At 40.9% G+C, this 24,709-nt stretch overlaps 1 protein-coding gene across 3 annotated transcripts in view; it reads left to right on the forward strand.

Moving 5' to 3' along the window:
* Nucleotides 1–23,626, forward strand: part of stat5a (signal transducer and activator of transcription 5a) — a 124,194-nt gene extending 100,568 nt beyond the window's left edge. For all 3 annotated transcript variants that reach the window (XM_079564405.1, XM_079564404.1, XM_079564406.1), the window contains 14 exons: nucleotides 1,041–1,171; nucleotides 1,248–1,399; nucleotides 3,140–3,295; nucleotides 8,373–8,552; nucleotides 11,074–11,161; nucleotides 12,601–12,723; nucleotides 15,171–15,263; nucleotides 16,955–17,161; nucleotides 17,986–18,080; nucleotides 18,835–18,977; nucleotides 19,122–19,277; nucleotides 19,369–19,420; nucleotides 21,397–21,507; nucleotides 23,369–23,626. In XM_079564405.1, the coding sequence (XP_079420531.1) occupies nucleotides 1,041–1,171; nucleotides 1,248–1,399; nucleotides 3,140–3,295; nucleotides 8,373–8,552; nucleotides 11,074–11,161; nucleotides 12,601–12,723; nucleotides 15,171–15,263; nucleotides 16,955–17,161; nucleotides 17,986–18,080; nucleotides 18,835–18,977; nucleotides 19,122–19,277; nucleotides 19,369–19,420; nucleotides 21,397–21,507; nucleotides 23,369–23,492 (1,811 nt within the window). In that variant the 3' untranslated portion in view covers nucleotides 23,493–23,626. The remainder of the gene's footprint in view (nucleotides 1–1,040; nucleotides 1,172–1,247; nucleotides 1,400–3,139; nucleotides 3,296–8,372; nucleotides 8,553–11,073; nucleotides 11,162–12,600; nucleotides 12,724–15,170; nucleotides 15,264–16,954; nucleotides 17,162–17,985; nucleotides 18,081–18,834; nucleotides 18,978–19,121; nucleotides 19,278–19,368; nucleotides 19,421–21,396; nucleotides 21,508–23,368) is intronic.
* Nucleotides 23,627–24,709: the final 1,083 nt, after the last annotated feature.

The raw sequence follows: 24,709 nt of genomic DNA on the forward strand, positions 1-24,709 counted from the left end.
CTACATAAATAGGTGTCTTATAGTGCTATGTACATGTCTTGGTCAATTTCTTAAGGAATAGGCTACTGTTTGTACATACTGAGATATGTTCTTGCCTTAGCTTTGAATAGTTCTTTTGTACCTGTCTGGTCTTCACTCGTGCCTTCAATCACGTAAACACAGCGCAGACGGCGTTAGCATTTACCCTCTCCCTCTCTCCACTATAGCTCCAAACGAGGTCGGGAGTAGTTCGGTGTCCGCACAGTAAAGTGAAGATATTACTGCACAAATTTCGAACTACTCCTGGTATTATAACGCCTTACAATATAGTTCCCGTTTTATCCTCTTAGAAAATCCACATTGTTTAATTTTGTGTAATCATAGTTTGTAGTGGAACACTTTGCGTAACCATATTTAAATAGGGAAAACATGGAAGAGCTTGGTAACTTCTATCTTGACCTCGTTTGGAGCTATAGTGGAGAGGAGGAGAGGCTAAATACTAACGCTGTCTGTGCTGTGTTTACGTGATAGAAAGCACGGGTGAAGACCAGACAGGTATAAATGAACTTTTCAAAGCAAAGGTAAGAACATACAGTATCTCAGCATGTACAAATTCCTTTAACTTTTTAGTGCAAATGGTAGAAGAAGTCCCTCTTTGCTGCTGCCATGTCCTATGGATCTTTAACTCTACCCCCTATAGTCTAAGCCAGGGTCTCCCCTGTATTTAAGCCTATATCCAGCCCATACACTTGAATAGAGGGCGATTATTTGTGCCGGTGGAAAATGGTTTGGCTAGGTTAGCATGTTACAATCATATACAACTCATTGTTGATGAAAAGTGAGCAATAAACCACAAATATATGTCAAATTAAAAACAAGGCAACCACAGAAAAACTTCCAGACTTACAAACATGTCCATATTTTTCAAAGCTAACTATTATAGGACTTTTCTCTTTGTGGTTTTGAGACTTGGCTGTGATTGGCTAAAACGAGGCACACTTGATCCAATCAGCTGCGCCAAAAATCCGTCCTCTCACAGACTTCTTCTTGTCCATTGTTAGCGCAACTGTCCAGTCTGGCCTCACTGCCCCCTGCTGACCGACAGCTACGCGAGCCCGCCCTGCTCAACAAACGTGCCACTGTGGAGGCGTGGCTCACGAGAGAAGCCAACACACTACAGAAATACAGACTGGTATGTTTTCAGTAGTAATAGCTGTGGTCAAATGATAATGAATAAAAGTCTAACACACAGTATATATTGAAAAAAGGACTTGGCGGAGAAGCACCAGAAGACGCTGCAGCTCTTGAGGAAGCAGCAGACACTGATCCTGGACGACGAGTTGATCCAGTGGAAGAGACGGCAGCAGCTGGCAGGCAACGGGGGTCCGCCTGAGGGGGGTCTGGACATCCTACAGTCCTGGTACGTCCCGCCAATATCTCACCCCACACTGCTCTACCCATGAGCCAGAGGTCAGCTCCCTGTGCAGCCTGCAGAATGGAGACAGGTTATATCAGGGTTGTGGGTCGAAGTCCGTCTTCCTAGCTGCATAATGTAAACAGGAAAATACTATTGAGAATTTTTTTTCCAATAAATTAATAATAATGAGCTGTGATTTTAAAAAGCCTGACAGGACTGTAGTAAATAATAATTATGGCTTACTCTTGTATTGGGGCAGACTGACCATTTCCCACGTGGCTATATTGTGTTGTTTATATCCAATCTCTTATTATGTCAGTGCCCTCTGCTTTACACGTGTGGAATTTGTTTCTTTTTTTTAATTTAAGTAGTCCCCTAGTGGCTGGAATGAACATACTGGTTATTTCCTTAAAAAAAAAAAAATTAAGTCCATGCAGGAATGGCGGGCCGCCTGTTTGACACCTATGGGTTACATGGTATATTTATTGGCTTTTTTATTGGCTTTTTCTAAGTGTAGGACACCAGTCGATCTACTGAATTGTCCTGTTCATGGTTTAAATGTTTCTTAACTAAACACTTGAAGTAATGCAGTTCCAAGGTAGTGAACATTTTGTGCTTATGTTTAATCACGTTTGAATGATTATGAAAACATAATTTGGAGTTCGACATTTGAATTAGGGATGCACTGGTACTGGTATCGGATATCGGAGCCGATACTGAAAAAAATACGATATCAGGTATCGGCTACAAATATCCGATACTGAACCAATACCAGTTTTGTCTCTCAACGCCTCACTTTTACCACCTAAATCTAAGTGAATGTGGGCATATCATTGGAAAGCAAAGAACTAGGAGAATTCCTGGTAACGGCTGAGTTAGTTTCAACCTCCGCAAAGGCATTTCTGATCGCCGCACAAAATGCTGTGGTTAGCATCAGTATGCTAACCAAAACTAATCAAGGCAGGGGCAAAAACTAACATAGAAATAGCCTACCTAAAGTAGCCTAAAATCGACCATTGTGTTTGTATTTTAGTAATTTAGTAAGAAATAACTAATCTAACATATTGTAATGATCAGATCACTTGATGTGAGTTGTTTCTATTAATGTAGCCTAAAGTCTGTCTTATACCCAAGGATATTTAGTGTAGAAAAGTCAAGCGATCCTTGTTAAATATTTATCCACGAGTTTATCAATAGATATAATTTATAATTGATCCGTAATATCATGACAATAAAACATGACTTTATTGATCTTAAAATGGAGAAAAGAGTCAATTCAGTTTTTCACTCAGAGAAAGACACTTTTAAGAAAGCTGGATCGGTGCATCTCTAGTTTGAATAATCCTGCATATTTAGTCTGTTTCCTTCTCAAATGGTCCAAACGCTAAGCTCCACCGCTCGACTGCTCTGTGTTTCTAAACTTTATACTCATCCACTTGTATTAGTCTGTGTACATAGTGTCTTTATATAGTTTGTGTTTATTTATTTTTGTTTCTTGTAACACACATACATCTATCTCAAGATCTGTATATGGAAATTAGTTCCTGTGATCTAGCCTTTTTAACACACAAACCTCCTTCACTGCAAAGCATCGTAGCCTTGCCTTATTCCATTCTAGTCAAGGGCCTTACACTTGCTGTCGACACATAGTTTTAAGTAAAAACACTGAAAGCAGCTGAGTAAAGATGGTTATTTTTCTTGTTAGTGTCCTAATTCTGTCTTGTTTATCCTGTGGGTTTCCAGGTGTGAGAAATTGGCAGAGACCATTTGGCAGAACAGGCAGCAGATTCGGAGAGCAGAGCACCTCCGACAGCAGCTGCCCATCCCCGGCCCCATCGAGGATCTGCTCAACGAACTCAACAGCACCATCACAGACATCATCTCAGCGCTGGTCACCAGGTCTGTGCAGTGAATGAACAACAAATGGCAAACTAGACAAGGACAAATTATGGATCCAGCTCGTCTAATAGAAGAAGAGTGGTACAAACAGATGGTAAAATCTTGTTGTGTATGCCCGTTTGATTGACTGAACACACACATGCAGCTGGTTTGTATTTAACCTCTTAACCCTTGCCTTTTTTGGTCGTGTTGCTTTCTTCATTGCTGTTTTTCGTTGCTTTTTGTCGTGTTTTCGTCTTGTTTTTGTCACTTTTTAGTTCTGCCGTTGTTGCTTTTCTGGCACGTTTTTGTTGCTCTTTTGTCACTTTTTTGTGGCTCTTTCTCTGCTCTTTTTAATCGGGTTTTTGTTTGCTTGTTTATAGTGTTTTGATTGCTCTTTTTTTTGCTTTTTTTGTTGTATTTTCATCCTCTTTTTCGTTGCCGTTTTGACGCTTTATTTCAAAAAGCTTTTTAGATTTAGGTAAAGCCAAACTGGAGAAAATGTTCTCGGTTCAGGTGTGGGTTAAGAGGTCAATCTCACAAAATGATTCACCTCCTAGTAGTAAGAAACCAACATTCCTGCGCGTTTGCATCCTTTCAATTGAAAATAAAGCAAGTTTGTTTGTAGAGCACAATTCATGCACACAGCAATTCAAAGAGCTTCACAGTTGCATAGAATTACAAGAAAGCAGATACAATCAATAAAACATCCACATAGAAATGTATTAATACTTTCTGTTTCAGTTATGCATGGCTAAAAAGATCTGTTTTCAGCCTGGATTTGAACATTGTCAGAGTTGAGGCCTGTCTCACATCCTAGTGAAGACTGTTACAGATTTTTGCTGCATGAAACTGAAACACAGCCTCACCATGTTTATTATTGACTCTGGGAGCCACCAGGAGACCCCTCCCTGAAGTTCTCAGGGCCCGAGATGGTTCATACGGCTCTAAGAGTTGTTTTAAAAACTCCTCTCTGAGTGACAAGAAGCCAATGCAGAGACCAGAGCACTGGACTAATTTGGTCGTATTTCCTGGTTCTTGTCAGGACTCCAGCAGCAGCGTTCTGGATGTGCTGCAGCTCTAACAGTTCGTTTAGAGAGGCCAGTGAGCAGGCCGTTACAGTCGTCTAACCTGCTGGAGACAAATGCATGGATAAGTCTCTCTAAGTCTGGTTTTGACACTATTCCTCTGATCTTAGCAAAGTTTTTTCAGATGGTAAAAAGCTGCTGATGTTATTTCTTTGATGTGGCTGTTTAAGTTCAGGTCTGAGTCCATGATCACTCCTAGATTTCTAAGAGAGACAGAGACTCAAGGTGACATATAACACTTTCCCCTTGTGTTCTTGGGCCAAAAACAATTATCTCAGTTTCGTCTTTTGACACGTTAAGATTTCTGGTTTCTCTGCTTTCGTTGTCAAAATTTTACTCGCAAAAATAAAAGCAGGCTCCATTTCACTAGTATTCAGTACTTTTATCCTAAAATTTAAAGGGGCTAGATGCAAGTTAGCCATTTTATACTCACTGCTGCCACCTCAGGTCATGCGTGTATCTGCAGCTTCTATATTAAGCTCTTGCATGACGGCACTTTGGACCCGAATTAACACCTTTTTGTGTGACAGTGCAGGATTATAGAGGCAGTTGTGGTGAATAGGGCTCATTCTACACCTTTAGGACATTGTTGGAACATGTAGGGGGAGGAAAATACTTAAAGAAGTGTTTAGTACAAACTTTCATACTTGATCAGTAAGGCCAAGACACATTGAAAGCAGTGTTGTAGTCTACGTGGTACCCTGGGTAAATCTTGATATTGTGTCTGGAGTCTGTGCGACCAAAATATTCTTACGCGCATGAAAGAGTTGTTGGAACCTGCGCAAATTTTTGAAAAAAATAAGTCTGGAGCCCTATCAAGGATTTTATTCAATCGTTGCAAAGAGAATGAATACAAATGTCACATACAAAATCACAATGTACAGTAAAGTTCTGCTCAAGCACACACTGAGTTACCAAGAATCTGTGAATGCAGCGACAGAGGGGACATAGCAGAATCACAATAGTTTCTGACCTTGTAAACCTTCGATTCAGTATGTGCTTATATGAAAACCCTTATACACTCAGAAAATCTCAGTTGACAAAACATCCATTTTCCATTATTCTTCAGAGGAAGGCACTGAGCAAAAATCATTTTATGAATATTTCAGAGTTCACGATGTTCTTGAGAAATACGTGGCGACGTTAACCTTCTGAAGATAATGCCTGTTTCGAGGCGCATTCAGCATAATTTACCTTTTTGTGCTGGTGAACATGGTGCCTTTACATCTCGGTGGCCTCTATATCAATCCTAGATCAATTGTTAAAGGCGCCACGCTAGCTGCTCATACCAGCCGCTGGGTCAATCAAATACGCCAAATTTAAGAAAATTTGCATTAAAAGTTCCTGAAAGCCCCTTTAAACAAATAACAAAGGTCATATGTTTGTTGTCTAAAGCCACGCCCACACCTAACTTGTAACACACCTAACAAGCCTATTACTTGCTTCTTTTTTGTTGCTTGAAACTGTTGCAATCAGTCGCTCGAGTCGCACGTGTTCACTTCAGGAGGAGCTACTGCTGCTGCTGAGAAAAGCTCTAGGTTTTTTTTTTCCACTCACTGTTCCTGAGCACAAAGTTATGAATCAAGCTTGTTCCTGATTCTTTCATTGTGCTTTGGTGACCCTGGAATAGTTTGACCACCTTCCTCTTAACGCCAACCTCACCCAGCCTTCAACCCTCCTGCCTCTCCTGGACACTTGGAGATGCCCTGCCCAACACTAGCCCCGTGCAGGGGTCTTCCACGCCGTGCCTCCAAATCACATTGCACCAGCCCCCTTATATCTCCTCCTGCTGGTGGTGGGTCCACAGAAGGACGGCCTCATGATACAAACCGAGCCTGTTGGTCTCTCATAAGGGGCTTCTGAACCGCTCTTCGTCTGACCCGTCACTTAGGACCTGTTTGCCATGGGAGACCCTACCAGGGGCACGAAGCCCCCGACAACAGAGCTCCCAGGATCATCGGCTCAAACCCCTCCACCATGTTAAGGTGGCGGTTCCAGGAAGGGATCTTAAGGGGTCTGTCCAGTGATCATGTCAAAATAAGATCCTGTGTAAAACATGTTTGTAATCCAGTGCGTTCTCCATTGCATTTATTGAAGCTTACAATTCCTCAGACTGGAATGCCTGGGTCTGCAAGGCATTTCATCACACTTCGCTGTGTTGTGATGCTGACCGTCCTCTCTTCAAGCCTGAAGTACCCATATGCTTTTTTTGAAAGATCGCACACATCTCCACATGTCCCGACGCCCCTCACATCACACCGCGGGGCTTGAAAACATCTTCATTGCATCAAAGACGCTCAAAGACGCTGCCACATCCAGACCTTTCCTCAAACAAGCTAGAGAATGTTTTGGTTTGGATGCCATGTGTGAGTGCGCCCTAAGTGACAATGACATCACCGTCACCGTCTGTCACTTCTCTGATTGGCTGAGAGAGGTGTGAGCCCTGAGCTGATGCTATCAGGGTTTGTTTATAAGACACTTCCTGTCAATTACCCAGTTGTGTGTGTATGTGTGTGCTCAGCTGGAAAACTATGAAAAACTAGAAACTATTTGTCTTTTCGAGTGTTTACTAGCCGATAGATTATGGTATTAACAGTGATCTGGTTGGTTTAAAGTTTTTTTATGAATAAAAAACTGTAAAGTTCAGGCCCCCCTTCCCTTTTAGTGCAACCAATTGCCTTCAGAAGTTGCCTGATGATTTCTGAATGATCACATGTTGACAGGTCCAGGATAAAGTTATTGAGAAGTATTAAGCTGGGTTAGGTTTTAAAAAGATTTCCAAAGCTTTGAACATCTCTCAAGTTAAATACACCATCCAGGAATGGAAAGAGCATGGACTGCAAACCTATCAAGACCCGGCCGTCCTAAACTTACTGACCAAACAAGGACAGGACTGACCAGAGCTGTTACCAAGAACCCAATGATGACCCTGGATGAACTGCTGAGAGCTACAGCTCAGGCTTCTTGGTAACAGCTCTCGTCAGTGCTGTCCTTGTTCGGTCAGTAAGTTGAGGAGGACGGCCGGGTCTAGGTAGGTTTGCAGTGATGCCATACACTTTCCATTCCTGGATGGTGTATTTAATTGTACTTTGAGAGTTGTTCAAAGCTTTGGAATTTTTTTGTATAACCTAATCCAGCTTTATACTTCTTCTTAACTTCTTATCTCGGACCTGTTCAGTCTTCATGATGCTTCTGCTCCCCAATAGTCTCTTAACAGACCTCTGAGACCATCACAGAGCAGCTGTATTTGAACTGACATTAGATTACACACAGGTAGACTCTATTTAGTCATTGGGTCAACATGTGATCATTCAGAAATCATCAGGCAAATTCTGAAGGCTAAACGAAAGGGGGGCCTGAACTTTTGACGATAGTGTGTCACTTAGTGTGTGTCTTTAGCATAAAATTTCAATTAAATATATTTATGTTTATGGTCCGTAGTATGGCAAAATGTTGAAAAGTTAAAGGGGGCCCATACTTACTCATACCGCTGTACCTGGATTAAAAGTGGACTTGGATACATTTTTACCCAGTAGATTTGACTTGAGAATCACTTTGCAACACGTGGTCTCGCTTTTCCAAAGCCGGGGGGGGGGGCGGCAGTGTAATCACTGGAAGCCGTAGGTACAAGCTGCAGACTTCAATGTACTCGCGAGTTAATGGGTAACAGACGAATGGGCAAAAATTGTTTTCATGCCCTTTTTATTAGAATACTGTGAAGGTCATACCCCGAGGCGAATGCACCACTCATATAATCATTGTCGTAATTTCGCTTTGGCATTTTCAGTCGACCGTTCAATAGCAAATAGGTTTTATTCAGGGAAATATTCTTGAGAACTCGAAGTGCTGCTATAACGAGAAAAAAAGTACTCAATATGTACTGTACTGTAGTATGTTTTACTCTATGGTTCAAGTTTAATGCTTCAAGGTTTCGTTGGAAAACACTGCACTTGGGCTTCTTAAGATTGCGCTGTTTAAATGTGCTCCTTTTTTTTTTTCTGTTTTTGCAGCACATTCATCATCGAGAAGCAGCCTCCACAGGTGTTAAAAACCCAGACCAAGTTTGCTGCCACAGTGCGCCTCCTGGTGGGCGGGAAGCTGAACGTGCACATGAACCCTCCGCAGGTCAAAGCGACTATCATCAGCGAACAGCAGGCAAAGGCGCTGCTGAAGAACGAGAACACGAGGAAGTAAGTGTGAAGAATCGATGTAGTGTTGTCTGTGACGGCTGTGAAAGGCCTGATGTGATCAGACTTTTACCATAATGTTCCCACATGAACAATAAAAACATATCTGGAATTAGGGCTGGGCGATTCTTCAGTATTTTGGGAGACTTTCTCGATGATGAAGCAATATTTTTGCAAACCATCAGAAATATGCTAAAAGGTCACGAATTTTTGACTCTCATTTGCAATGTTTATACAATTACAAGAAAAAAAACTACATTTTATTACTTTACTTTTTCAAAAACACCAATGATTTTACCGATGGCTATCCAGCTGACCTACAAGCTCTATGCACAGACTCGCCACACTTAGGCCTATCACGATAACGGAAAATATCACAATAGACGATTTTATTTAGGACCGCTTGATGACACTGAAGCTAACTTAAAGGGACTATACAGAGTTTAAAAAATATGTATATTCCTCCCCCTACATGTTCCAGCAATGTCCTAATGTGTAGAATGAGCTCAGACCTGTTCACCACAATTGCCTCTATAATCCTGCTCTGTCGCTCAAAAAGTTGTTGATTCGGGTCCGAAATGCCGTCATGCACAAGCTTAATACAGAGGCTGCAGTTACGCGTAAGACCCGAGGTGGCAGTAGTCAGTATAAAACGACCAACTTGCATCTAGCCCCTTGGAAATCTCAGTATCTCTTGTTCTGAAAGTACTTATTAACATGCACAGTATCATCAATACCACACAAGTTGTGAACAACATGGAACACAATTTGTATTATACCATGGTCTGGGTGAATACTTGATTCTGATTGGCTGGTGGACGCTAACAAGCGTGCCATATTTTTGTATAACCACACACGTAGTCCGGTAGTTAAATCACTTGGATATCACTCCGCTGCAGGCATCGCCATAGCAACATATAACACAGCTGAATCAGATAAACGTTTAATTAGTGACTGACAGGAACGAATGAGATGGATTTCGTGGTTAATTTCAACGTTTTTGGCCAAAACAAAACGTTTGATAAATGGGAAGTAGAGGAGAGTAAAGCAGCGAGGTTATCCTACTGTTCATAAAATATGAGCTTTCCATTTCTATTGAAAACGGTTAAGGCACTATTCATGATTTTCAGACGTACCAAAAATGATCCGTGCACTTAAAGAGACTAGATGCTCACTACTGCCACCTCAGGTCTTATGCGTAACTGCAGCTTCTGTATTAAGCTCATGCATGACGGACCCAAAATAAAAACTTTTTGAGTGACAGGATTTTAGAGGCAGTTGTGGTGAACAGGTCTGGGCTCATTCTACACCTTAGGACATGACTGAAACATGTCGGGGGAGGAAAATACTTAGTTTTAACATTTTTAAACTCTGTATAGACCCTTTAAGCATATTTGGCTGGATTAGTAAAGTCAAACAAAAAAGTTTCAGTTCCTGGGGTCCAGGTGTAAGCGGACTCCACCGCAGATGTTTCGATAAACAGTTGAGCTACAGGTTGCTAGCTAGCTTCAGGTTAGAAGTGAAATAACTCCTGCCCAGGAGTGCTGCATACTTGCGGTGTTTATTTCCATGGAAAAGTGCTGGGTTTGTCCTGTTGTGTTGTGATTCTGGCAATGCAGCGTGTGCTTATGTTATTTCGTTGAGCCTGACGGAGATCCTCACAGCAGCGAGAGAATAGCTCGTCTCAGAGCGAGACCGGCTAAAAACACACATAAAATAGTCCCTGTAGTTTGGCATATCTAGCGAGTTTAGTAAATGAAATAAATATGTGTTATAAAATGTTAAGTTTGTAGGACTATGGTATAAGCGGATTAAACAACTCGGAGCCGTGCATGAGACAGTTTTAATGAACTGTGTGTCGTGGTGTTCGCACGGCTCCGACTTGTTCAATCCTTACTTGATGAAGGAAAAGTCAAACAAAACTCTTGACTAAATGGGCTATTTCCCCCAAATGGCCGACCAACCGGCTGACAAAATACACAGCTGTAGTTCAGAAATACATCAGGGAAAGCTTTTTACTTTAGCCACATGTTTTAGCGGTGACAGTGCAGTGAACTCCCGTGGCACCACTTTGATAAGAATTTGTCACTTTTTTGGCTTGTCCTCTCGAACTCTGGCCGCTCACATTTCCCCCACTTTCACCACAGGGACACGCTCAGAACTCCAGCAACGCCTGACAGGAATCCATGGTGTGGATGGGGAGAAGAGTGTTAAGCCTCTTTAGCGTAGTCATTCGTCTGTATGGTTAAACTCAACTTTTATATAAGTTGAGACCATTTACCATTTTTTAAAGACGAAGCCAGCCTAAAGTGATGCTATTTTGACCAATTCAACCACAACTTTATTTATTTATTCAGCGTGTAATGTCCCGAACTTGGCACCTTTTCTCTTAAACATGGATCAATCTGTCATGGTTAGCTGTCGTATCTTTAAAGTGCTCACGCCATTTCCTCTTTCCTTTTGAGCTTTTGAGTTGTCTTCGTTCCCAGTTGCGTCCTTATTTGACTTGACTTCTCTCCTGCAGTGAAAGCAGTGGAGAGATCCTCAACAATAACTGTGTGATGGAGTACCACCAGACGACAGGAACACTCAGCGCCCACTTTAGGAACATGGTGAGTGCTGTCAGACGGGAACACGCAAGGCTAACGGGATATGTCTACAGTAACTTTCACACATATGAAATACAATACAACATTATTCAACAATATTTTAAGTTACTTTATTGGTAACACTTTATATAACTACACCTTATTTAGCCTTAGTGAATGATGAATTAACAATTAATTCATCCCTTTAATGCCTAAGTCATAATGAATAGTTCTTCACATACTCATTGTTAAGTAGTTATTAAGTAGTGGTCGACCTATGGGTTTTTCTAAGGTCAGTGCCAATTTTTGGGGGATTTTATTGGCCGATGCCGATATTTTTAAGCGATATTTTTAGCCAATTTTTCCAAATGTCTGGTCCATAATCCTGTAAAAACCTAAATACTTGGTCACTCCTTCTGTGGCCAATCTTATTTTATACTGTATATGCTTCCATTAGCATTAGCATACTGTTGCTAGCTGCGGCAGTTAAAACTCAGTGATTGAATTCTCCTTTCTGAGCTTCAAAATGACACAGCATGTCCATATTGACTGAGATTTTGTGAAACCTGTATTTAACAAACGTGTGTAATATTGGTGGAAAATGGGAGAAAATTGGGAGAAATAGTGGCAAAAATAAGCTATTTTTTGGGGGGAATAGAAAAAGGAAAAATATTTGTTAAAAAAAAACAAATAGCACAAATTTGGAAAAAATTGGCAAATGAAAAAAGATCGGGGCAAAAACAAGATAAAAAATCTAAAAAAAAAAGGGAAATAAATTGAAAACAGACATGGGAATAAATTGGGAAAAAATGGGGGAATAGGGAAAATATTAGTCTTAAAAAATGAGCATTATTTTTTAAAGCTAGAAAAGTGTGAAAAAATAGGGAAATAAAAAAAATTTGAGCTGAAAAAAACAAGTCACTTCCTTTAATGCTGTCCCAGGACCAACAGCATCAAAACTTGGATCTAAAGAGAGAGTATTTTTTTTTGTCAGACAATTTGATTAACGGTGCCCAGCCCTATACTGAGCACATCCATAACGATTGTGTAAGAAACTAAAAAACGTTTTAAACAATTTTTTGCATAAATTTACCACCTCACTAAGACAAAGGGAATGAAGGGACTGAATGTTTTTTTTCTTGATTACTAAGGCGTCCTACAATGATGTTGGTAGTCGGGAAGACAAATTGAGGGGGTAGATTGTTCTGCTGCTGTGGTAGAGATAGGACACATACATGTTGTGGCTGGTGACTCAGATATACGGTCCTCTTGCCCAGTTTATGCAACAAATCCATGTAAACTTGGAGTAATTGCCTGGGAGAAGGATGCTCCGTGAGCTGTCTCCATCGCACAGTGTTAACAACTCTCCCCTCGGGCCGACATGGATAATTCACAGGCCATCTGACTCAGGCTGAATAAAACATGACTCTGCTCTTAACGCGCTCACTTCTCTCTGTCCCCAGTCTCTGAAGAGGATTAAACGCTCGGATCGACGAGGCGCGGAGTCGGTGACGGAGGAGAAGTTCACCATTTTGTTTGAGTCCCAGTTTAGCATCGGCGGAAACGAGCTGGTCTTTCAAGTCAAGGTGACCGCTCAGACGCTGTCAATCCCACATTCTCGTCACGTCCACATGTTATGTTTATGGTTTAATTTAATCTAATCTAATTTAATCTAGTCAAACACGCTGCCTGACCAACATAAAGACAGACATTTTCACACATGGATCGGCCACCACAGAGTCCAGATCTGAACCTCATGGAGATTCTTTTGGGATGTGCTGGAGAAAGCTTTGTGCTGTGCTCACACTCTCCCATCATCAATACAAGATCTTGCTGAAAATGAATGCAACACTGGATCTTTTGACATTGCAGAAGCTCCAGTGTTAAATTCGTAGACTAAAATATGTTGTCGTAATTTTTGACTATGGATTAAAGCTAAATCAAGTTTTTTATGAGACTAAAACTATGACTAAAATATCCAGATTTTTTGTCGACTAAATATGACTGAATAAAAATGAAATTGAGATGAATTCATCTAAGCTTCCAATGAAAGTCTGAAAGAGCCTCATATCATTTAAATTCACTTCCTGAGCTTTGTCCATGAAGGTTGAAGCTCCATAAACCAGAGGACCTTGATTAAACATCATTAATCAAGGTCATCTGATTAATCCTCTGATAAACGCTTCATTAGCTAAGGTTAGGTGACTTTTTGTTCTGTCAACAAAATATGACCTTTCCATTTCTATTGAAAATATTTAAATATTCATTAAGGGAAGGGATCATTAAATGATCCCTTCACTTAGGCATATTTGGCTGGATTACTTTAGTAAAGACAAACATAAAAGTTTCAGTTCGTGGGACTAAGGTGTAAGCGGACTCCACCGCAGCTGTTTCCATGAACAGTTGAGCTTCAGGTAGCTAGCTTCAGGTTAAACAGCATAAAAGTGAAACAATTCCTGCCCATGAGTGCCGCATATGGGTGTTTACTTCCACGGAAAAGTGCCGGGTTAGTCCTGTTGTGTTGTGATTCTGGCGATGCAGCGTGTGCTTATGTTGTTTTGTTGAGCCTGATCCTCACAGCAGTGAGAGAATCTCTCTGAGACGAGCCTTCAGACAGTGCAAGGTCGGCTAAAAACCCACTTAAAATAGTCTCTGTAGTTTGGCATCTAGCCAGTTTAGTAAATGAAAATAACATTTGTTATGAAATGTTAAGTTTATTAAGCGAATTAAACAACTCGGAGCCGTGCATTAGACGGTTAAAATGCACGACGTGGAGTCAAGAAAACTCTGCAAACGGCTCCTCATTTAATCCTTACTTAAAAATGCAAAGTTGACTAAATTTGTCTTAAATTTTGTCAACTAAATTAAATGCAATTTTAGTCCACTAAAAATAGACTAAAATTGAAGAAAATCATTTGACTAAATCTTGACTAAAATAATGACATTTTCGTGAAAAGACTTAACCTGGCTAACACCAGGCTGCTGTGTGCGCTCGAATTATTTCGAACTGCACAACAGCCTGGGGACCATGGCCAAATCTCCGGTGGATTTGGGAACCAATCACAGAGCGAGGAGGGACGGCAAGACGATGACGCGCTATTCGATATATGGAAGCTTGTAGTTTATTTACGGATAATTTTTAAAACAGTGTATTTACGGATCCAACATGACAGCAGCAGACACGATGGTATTTTTTGATCAAGCTTTAGACCTTGTTCTAAATAATTTAGCTCAAAAGTTTACAGCGGGTACGTCATACGTCATCTCATACGATGATATGATTGGCTGGGGCTACGTGCAGACGCATGAGACTTTTTTTTTTTTTTTTTCGTATCGCCCAATAAACGACTATGGACGATCGTAAACCACACCTCTCCTACGAGAAAATGAATTGGTGGTCCCCAGACTAAATATCACTTGTGATTTTAGTCTGGTGTTAGCCAGGCTAGAAAAGACTAAGACTAAAACTATATTTAAAAAAGCTGTCAAAATTACACTGATTGAAACAATGCCAGAGTCAATGTGTGCTGTAAGCAAAACTAAAGGCAATTCAATGAAATATTAGAGCTTGTGACATTTTTCTTGGCAACTTTTTTTGTTTTTGGTCAACCAGTGTATACTAACACTTGTTGTTTTTGGTCTCCCCAAACCTGTAATAATATTATGACCACACGATATTTTGAAATCTGACATGGTAGATTAACATCATATAGTCCAATACATTGAGACAGCAGGATCTTCATGAATCAATAAAAGCTGCCTTTTTTCTCTTTGAGTCATGAAGCTCCAGCTGATTCTATTCATGTGACTTAATGATTTCCTTTTCTCTCTCTAAATGTTGACTATGCTGTAAATTCTGTTTTACATACGACGTACAGAAAGTCTCCAAAACTATAGAACTTAAGTGACACACTTTATCATGGGTGCCACTTTGTTTGGTTTGTTTCATAAGATTGTCCATGACCCCGCAGTATTTGTCCATCTGCATCAACTGCCTCCTGCTTCATTAAACTGATTAGCTGTTTTGCTGCAGACGCTGTCCTTGCCCGTGGTGGTGATCGTTCACGGTAGCCAAGACAACAACGCCACGGCGACGGTGCTGTGGGACAATGCATTCGCCGAGCCGGTGAGATCCCGCACAGTCAGATGACCGTTTACAATTTATATCAATTATTCACACGAAAATGAGTATATTGAGCTTGTTAAATAATTGAGTAAAATGAAATAAAAATAACTCATATGTGTATATATATATATTTCATAACACAGACATTGTTTCTGTGGCCTTGACAGAGCAAACAAGACTACATTATAAACTCAAACCAGTTACTTAGCATTGAAACTGTTTATAAACATACCTTATCCTGTCTTCCATTTTTCATACATACATCAGGGCTTTTCATAAGGAGACCTTGGCGAACAAGCTGTAATATAGAGTTTGGAGTTTTGTTGTCAACACCACAAAGATTTCTTTATTTCTTGACACATCCCATTATAATAAATTATTGGAGATTTAAATCTAAAATACACAAATTGTTGAGTAAATAATGAATTAATGAAGTTTGTTCATTATCTCCATTCTGATCCCCTTAAAGGGACTATACAGAGTTTAAAAATGTTAAAATTATGTATTTTCCTCCCCCTACATGTTCCAGCCATGTCCTAATGTGAAGAATGAGCCCAGACCTGTTCACCACAACTGCCTCTAAAATCCTGCACTGTCACTCAAAAAGGTGTTCATTCGGGTCCGAAGTGCCGTCATGCACGAGCTTAAAGGGATATTTCAGAATTTTTGACAAAGGGCCTCATTTCCTAGTTATCCGGAGTGTTGCTGGTACTGGAGATATTTTTTTTGTAATTCATGCAGTTCTTATGTTTCAAGAGTTTCGTGGCGCTAGGCTAATGCAAGGCTAGTGCATTTCTACGAGCTAGCCTGCATTAAAAACAGTCTGACCCGCTCCACAGTGCACCTGAGGCAAATCACTTATAACGCCAGACTTACGATATAAATGTCTGTGTCGATAGAATAATTTTTGGAATATAACTGACCTTGCATCACATGAATGATCGCATTTTGAGGGACTATTTTCAAGCAGATCACTCCGCCGCTGCGTAGCTTATACAACCATGAAGCGGATGCTGCTCAAATATAAGGTATTTTTAACGCAAAATGGTTAAATTATTATCGACACAGACATTTATATCGTTAGTCTGGCATTATAAGTGATTTGCCTCAGGTGCTTTGTGGAGTGTGTCAGACCGTTTTTAATGCAGGCTAGCTGATACCATAGAAATGCGCAAGCCTTGCATTAGCCTAGCACCACAAAACTCTTCAAACATAAGAACTGCATGAACTACAAAAAAGTATCTCCAGGTACCAGCAACACTCTGGATAACTAGGAAATGAGGCCCTATGTCAAAAATCCTGAAATATCCCTTTAATATAGAAGGTGCAGTTGCACGTATGACCTGAGATGGCAGTAGTGAGTATAAAATGGCCAACTTGCATCTAGCCCCTTTAATTAATAAATACATTAAAAATCAATCAATCATCGAAGTCAAATACTTTCTGAGGTTCTGAAAAATGTTTGATAAGTTAAGTGTTAAATCATACTCTTATAAATTGTAGCATTTTCTTGCTAACACCGGCGATTTGAAAGATCTCCCGACATTATCCGGAGATTGTTCAGAAGAGAATACTTGTGTGAAAAGCACTTATGGAAACTACATGATGCGTTTGGCGGTATATATAAAATATGTGCTGTTCTATTTTTCCCCCTTGTTGACATTTTCTGTTCTGTACCTTCTTGTCCCCAGGGGCGTGTCCCGTTCCTAGTCCCTGACAAAGTCCTGTGGCCGCAGCTCTGTGAGGCCATCAACATCAAGTACAAGGCCGAGGTCCAGTCCAACCGCGGTCTGTCCGAGGAGAACCTGGTCTTTCTGGCGCAGAAGGCGTTCAGCAGCTCCAGCAACAACCCAGAGGACTACCGCAGCATGACCATGACCTGGTCACAGTTCAACAGGGTGCGGACACTTTGAGTCATACAGCAAAACAAAACCGAGACAGAGATAATTTATCATTCTTATATCACCTTGTGAAATTATATATTAGCGCCAGGTGGTGCATTCACGAGCTGCCCAAATGCATTTTTCAAGGATTCTCTTCAAGTGAATTCATCCTAACTTGGAGACAATTAGTTGAGTTTTAGTTTTCTATTGGGCCTTGGTTTGAACCACTGTAGGAATTAGGTTTTTTAGACCTGTTTTACCCTTCGATTTCCTTATTACACACCGGGTTTGGGCCTGATTATTTTCTTATATAGTAGATGGCCATTTTGATTTGCCCTCCATCTCAGTCTCATAATGTACTACACTACAAAAAAATATCAAGCATTGGCTTAAATGACTTGAACTGAGGATATATATCTTGTTTTGAGGGGTTTTAACTCATTTAGAGCTTTTTCCTGATCTGACCTAGATTGTTTTGCTAGTTTGAGGACATTTCAGACTGGTTCTATGGTAAATCTCACTGGAAATAAGAAAGTAAAACTGCAAATGGGACAAGACCATTTTTCTCACCCCATTGGCAGAGAAACTTACTTGAGAAATAAAGGCGAAATGTATTGAAGCGAGTCAGAAACATCTCAGAACAAGTGAAATAAAGTCAAATGCCCAACTACATCAACTAATCAAAACAACAACAAGTTTGATTATTATGCTCAAATTGAGACATCTAAACTAATCTAGTAAATTAGTTTTTCTTATCATGTCAAAACTCATTGCACATATAATGATTGTTGTGGCAAACATTCGTCTAAATCGAGATGTCATATTTGGTTGTTTTACAGGAAAGTCTACCAGGAAGAAACTTCACGTTTTGGCAGTGGTTCGATGGAGTGATGGAGCTGACTAAAAAACATCTCAAGCCGCATTGGAACGATGGGTGAGCACATTCACTACATGTTTTAATAATTTATCTGTAAGAGCACACAGGGCTCTTGCCTCACATGACACTTGTGAGTGTGAGTACGAGACAATGGAATCAGCCCATGGCTACAATCTGATGGGGCCTATTTACATGCATGATTCCCATATGTGTTCATTAAGATCAATCATTAAGTTCAAGGCAAGGCAAGTTTATTTGTATGACACATTTCATGTACATGACAACTCAATATGCCTCACAGTAACACCAAACACAGTAACAACACAAAATAAAAGCATTAAAAACACAATGAAAATCAATAAAACAAATCATTCGTTACAATAAAATAAAATAAAAAAATCAATCAATCTCCATAGGTAGCAGTAAAAAGGTGTCCTTTCAGCCTGGACTTAAAAATACTCAGGGTTGAGGCCTGTCTCAGATCCTCACTGAGGCTGTTCCAGACCTTTGCTGCATGAAACTGAAACACAGCCTAAACACAGTGTTTAGTCCTAACTCTGAGAACCACCAGGAGACCCCTCCCTGAGGATCTCAAGGCCTGAGGTGGTTCATACGGCTGTAACATGTCAGAGATGTGCCTTGGTGCTGACAGATCCCCTGACATTTTCTGACAGATGCACTGTCCTGAACAAATACACATTCTTTTGATATTTTTCCTGTAATCTTTCAATTATGTGTTACATGTACTTAATTCATCACTTGTTGACCTTTCCTTTTAAATGTTAATGTATTGTCTTTTATTTTCCATCAGAGCGATTTTGGGCTTTGTGAACAAACAGCAGGCCCAGGACATGCTGATGTCCAAACCCAACGGCACCTTCCTGCTGCGCTTCAGCGACTCTGAGATCGGGGGAATAACCATCGCCTGGGTGGCAGAAAACCCCAACAAAGCGGGTACGATTAAGAATAGCACCTAAAGTAATGCATTAAATACTAACAGATATAATAGTAATAATATTATGATAATGACAATCCATCTGAACTTTATCTCATTTAAGATGGTCATTATTTTTCTGCTCGTTGTTATTGTCTCGACAGGGGAGAGGATGGTGTGGAACCTCATGCCCTACACAACCAAAGACTTCACCATCCGCTCTCTGGCCGACCGCATCAGCGACCTCAACCACCTGCTGTTCCTCTACCCGGACCGGCCCAAAGACGAGGTGTTCTCCAAGTACTACACCCCGCCCCTGTGTAAGGACTCTCCACCTCAGTCTAATCGATACGTGATAAAAGCTTTGGATAGCGGCTGATCTCTTTCTCTCTCTGGTTGTGTTTCTAAAAGCCAAAGCGGTGGACGGTTACGTGAAGCCGCAAATCAAACAAGTCGTGCCAGAGTAAGTGGATTTTCTCTATCTCTCCAGTACTCTTCTGAAAAAGAGACTCTGAAATCTCAGAGGGAATGAATAGACTGAAAACAAAAAGCAGGACATTGTGCATATTGGGCTGTGCATATTTTATGGCAATGCCTTTTTAGTAATTTCATTTATAATCATTTATTTTTTTCTTTGTCTATCACATTGAGTGTCGTATCGGAAAATGATTTGCCATTTAAAGTACAAATCATGACTATGATCTTCGCGTGCGGAAAGAGCTGAGTCAGGGCTTTAAAACGAGTCCTCCCACAATGTCCAAGGCCTTGGGGGAACAAAAGACATTGCAATAAAAATTGGTTAGCTACAAGTTTGGTAAACATCAAGTTTCACCAACCAAACCTCGGTGAATATGGACATGCTGCAGCACATTTTGAAGCACAGAACCTGGAGGATTCAATGGGTCAATCAGTTAGTTTGAACCTCCACAATTGTATTTTTTAGATTTAGAATTTAGCAACAGCATGCTAATGCTAACAGCAGCATGTTAATGCTAGCGGCAAATAATCAAAACTGGGACAGAAACTATGATTGAATCCTTTAAAGCAGGGGTCCTCAAACTATGGCCTGTGGGCCAAATCCGGCCCGCCAGATGATTTAACCCGGCCCCTGACTTGTAGAGCACAAATTTCTGAGTATGTCCAAAAAGTTAGTCTCTAGCCCTGTGCGTAGTTCTGATTTTTTTTATTATTAAATAACCAGTATGCTCATTCCAGCCACTAGGGGGCAACTTAAATAAATAAAAATGTTCCATACGTGTCCAGCAGAGGGAACTGATATAAAAAGAGATCAGGATTGAAACAACACATTATAGACAAAGCACACGTGTAAGCAGTTATTACTTTGGTCACATTACGCAATGATGTTTTATTTGAAAATGAAAATAAATGGAATATCTGTGGTATTTCAAATTAAAACAAAGTGTGAAGACTTGATTACTGTTTTTGGAAACCACAACAGTGAAACAAATATGTGCCTGGAATCAAGTGTTGATCTTGTGGATATAGTAGTGGGGATGACTGTGCCAGGCTGGTAATCTCTGCCTCACAATGAGGCCGTCTGTGTTTTGCTCTGGGTCATACAATTCTATGTTATAGCCAACCTGGCCCGGCCCCCCATTACAGTCAGGAACGATAGTGTGGCCCCCAGAGAATAAAGTTTGAGGACCCCTGCCCTAAAGTAATACAATAAAATCGGTCACTGCTGGAGCGACCAAGTATTAATGTTTTTACAGGATTATTATGGACCAGACATAAAAAAGAGTGCTCTAAAAGAGTGAGAACCACTCTTTTAGAGCAGCTTAAGAGAAAAAGATTAAACCAGGACTCTATCAGAAGAAAGGAATTGCAAGGTCTAAAACCAAACCAACCTTTACAGTATAACACAAATAACACGTCTCAGTTAAAGCCGCGGTTTCCAGTCGCCCGCTGTGTGCCCGTTTCTCGTCTCCGCTGCACTCATTACCTCTTTTACTTAAATTCTCAGCCTCAGATCCTGAATTCAGATTAGCTATTACATTTATTACATTGAGACTCAGTCAATTAGGAACTCCCAGGCCATGTTCTCCGCCTGCACACATCACTGGAGTTAGCCTTGTTAGTTTACCCTCCTGCCTGGCTCAGTAGTGGGTCTACAGCCAGTGTGGAGAAGGGTCTGGCTGGATGGTAACTAGGGCTGAAACCTTTAATGGCATCCTACTCGTTCTCAACCGAGTGCAGGGCCTAAAAGGTTCTACATCAAGCACAAATGTATAGATAATTATCATCGTTTTGATCTATACAGTTGCCACGACGCCACGGATGTTCATTACTTTGCATCAGAACAATACTATTACACACATCAAAAATCAAACACATGCTAAACATGCAAAGATTCTGTCAATTCTGTGTAGTCTGTCCATTTCAGTTGAAAAGGGTTGAAATTGTGTGATTCTTCTTTAGCTTCGCCACAGCCAACTCTGACCCGTCCGGAATCAACCAGACCTACATGGACCACGGCGCGTCCCCGGCCCCTGTCAGTCATCAGCACACCTACGGCATCTACCCTCCCATGTGAGTCGTCTTTATACTCAAACATGCACGGTTCAAACACTTCTCTGTGCACATTTATGGCTGAATTTGATGGGAAACAATATGGATTTTCAATGAGGTTTTTATATACATTATTTTGTATTTAATCGCAATAGAGACAAATATTCAAATATCTATATGGAATATGGATTTCTCACTTTTCATATCTCAGTTTTTTCATCATTAAACTTTACCTGTGCATGTCAATTACTAATACTTAAAGAGGAACTAAGTAACTTGTTTGTACCTTAATAAATCCTTTCCGTAGTCCCTCTGGGGGTAATACAAGTGTTAATGGCATGATTGGGGGTCTTTCATCTCTCCCTGGTGTCTCTGTCCAGAAAACCACACCTTGCAACTTCCCTGCCTCCGGGTCAGAGGCGCAATACACACTAATAGAATCACAAAGAAGAAGCTAACAGGCTAGCGGGCAAAGCTAACTGTGCTACCACCACTTTAGCAGTGTTTACAGCCAAGCTTGAGTGAAAAAAATGATCTCCATTGTGTTACTGTGTTGTGGCACAATGTACAATGTCCCTCTCTCCTGTCAGTGTAGTATTTACTCTCACGGACAATTAATGAGTAAAAATAACGCAACATGCTACGACACCTGCAGTGGCGCTCATGGCCTCTAGGGGCATGAGTTACTTAGTACTGCTTTAAAAGGGCTAGATGCAAGTTAGCCATTTTATACTCACTACTGCCACCTCAGGTCGTACGTGTAACTGCAGCTTCTACATTAAGCTCGTGCATGACGGCACTTCCACCCGAATCAACACCTTTTTGAGTGACAGTGCAGGATTTTAGAGGCAGTTGTGGTGAACAGGTCTGGGCTCATTCTACACATTAGGACATTGTTGGTACATGTAGGGGGAGGAAAATACTTAATTTTAACATTTTAAAACTCTGTATAGTCCCTTTAAACTTACTCCTGGAATTATTACAAGCTACGGTAAACGAGTGAGCGCTAGTAATCCTCTCTGCAGACTTGACCACTTGTCGCAGGTCTTTCTTGTTCTCCAAGAAGCAACTGGAGAACCACACGGTGCACCCGTAATATGAACACACTTAAGCACATCCAATAGCCAATAAACATCATCTTAAAAGATGTTAATGATAAAGAAACCATATAATATAGACTATACAATGGCCATAAAACAGACATGTCATACCTCATACCTGTCATACCATACTTAAGTATTGTGCCTGACTTCCCTATGCATTTGTATGTTCAGTTTAAACGCTACCAGGATTCATTGGCAAACAACTACACAGCCTTTCATGGACTTTGAGTTGCTAGAAGACTTTTCATATTGGATTGTGTCAGACTTTAAGCTCAGTACTTTTACTAATTATTTGTTTTCATTTTAGGCAAAATACGTAGTTGGTGGGTTGCCGGTTGTGATGATGTCATCGGACCCAACGGGGGGCAAGAGACAGTTTTTCCTACAGCATTACACTTTCACAAGTCGTAGCTGAAAAGAAAATATATGAATTAAAAAAATGATTAATATCAGTCACTGGGTCCATGATCTCTCTGTACAAGACCAAAAATTTCCTCAAAAACAAAAAAAACATTTCCTCTATATAATAGTATAGGCCTTTAGAATGCTGTGATGTCACCTGCAACCCAGCAATAGATATTATTTCCTGTGGTTTCTCTCTGACAGTGAAAAGTGAGAGCGGTAGGACAGCTCAGCATTTAGTTGAGTTCAGGTTCAGCTTTATCCAATACAGCGGAGGGTGACATTTTTGTCGCTTGACTGATTAAAAAAAAAACGAGTAAACCTTTTCACTTTTTAAATAAACTGATCCCGCTCGCCTCCTCCACTTTCTCCGCCAGGAGCGACTCGGTTCTCGACGCAGACGGAGACTTCGACCTGGACGACACGATGGACGTGGCGCGGCACGTGGAGGAGCTGCTGCGGCGGCCGGTCGACAGCCAGTGGGGCGGCCAGCCATCGTGACCCTAGACACCGTAACCCGCGGCAACCACACCAAACGTCCCACCGCTTGAGCCCTTCCCCCCGCCCCATCCGCCCTACTGTCGTTGTTGGTTTTAAATGCAATGTCCCTTTGTTTCAGATAGTTATAATGTGAAAACGTTGATAATGTCATTTTTTTTATTTTTTTTCCCCGTTTGTGGGCGACATCTGCATACGTTTATCAACTCTTGGTCAAATAGACATGAACGCAACAACGCAGCAATGTTACATAGTTTACCATCCTACTTTTTTTTATGCGATCGGAGACAAATGCTACTGTACAAGTCATGTAAAACTATTGTGTTTCCTCCTTTGTAATATATATTCTTCCCTTTACCCACACAACTTACCCACTAACATCCACCAGCTTGCATAGTATTTTTGAAGTACTGTCCTTACTCCGTGTACACTAACAAAAGTTTAAAAAAAATAACAACAACTCATAAGTTCATCATATGCGTTTGGGCCAAAGAATTAGGTGCAAAAACAGTGTTGTATTTTGGGAAGAAAGCAGAATACTTCATTGTTTAAATTAATTGTATATTCATTTAAGGACGATACCATATTTGGCTATGCAACAACTTGTAACTACCGATGCTATACTTATAATTCACACGCGCTTTCTTCTCAAAATACTTCTGTTCTTGAAGAAAAAAAAAAAGATTATGTGGGCTCTACATGACATGACCGCACTGCACATCCTTCAAAAATGCAGTAATTGTTCACCAGCACCACCAGAGGGAGCCAGAGCACTGTGTCTCTCTCACAGGGCTATCCGTCTGCAACAGCTGTGGGGGAAAATGGAGACCACTGCACACAGTATTCAGAGATCTTAAGCGAATAGGCGCCTCGCTGGGTAATTTCTGCATGTTCCCTGCTTTGCGAAAGTGAACTCTCATGCTCCTGAAACACTCAACAACATTTAAGGGCAAGGCTGAGAAACTTGTCCCCGTAGTGAAATCCGTGCCATTCATCAACGCCACAGGGGAAACCTGTCAGGAGCAGGGGACCCATCTCCAAATCTGGGTCAGGAGTATTGAGCAGAGGGATTTGGCCTTTTGCGCATGTTTTTGGGTCGAGTGGGGAAAGCAGAAGAAACCCAGTCTGGTCGACCTGCTTTTCCAGTGGTTTATTAAGACATTTTGGCCTTGACCCGGCAGTATCTCTGTGATGTCAGATAGACAAAACTGACAGTCGGA

The sequence above is a fragment of the Gobius niger genome, assembly GCF_951799975.1.
Source record: "Gobius niger genome assembly, chromosome: 10".
Taxonomy (NCBI): domain Eukaryota; kingdom Metazoa; phylum Chordata; class Actinopteri; order Gobiiformes; family Gobiidae; genus Gobius; species Gobius niger.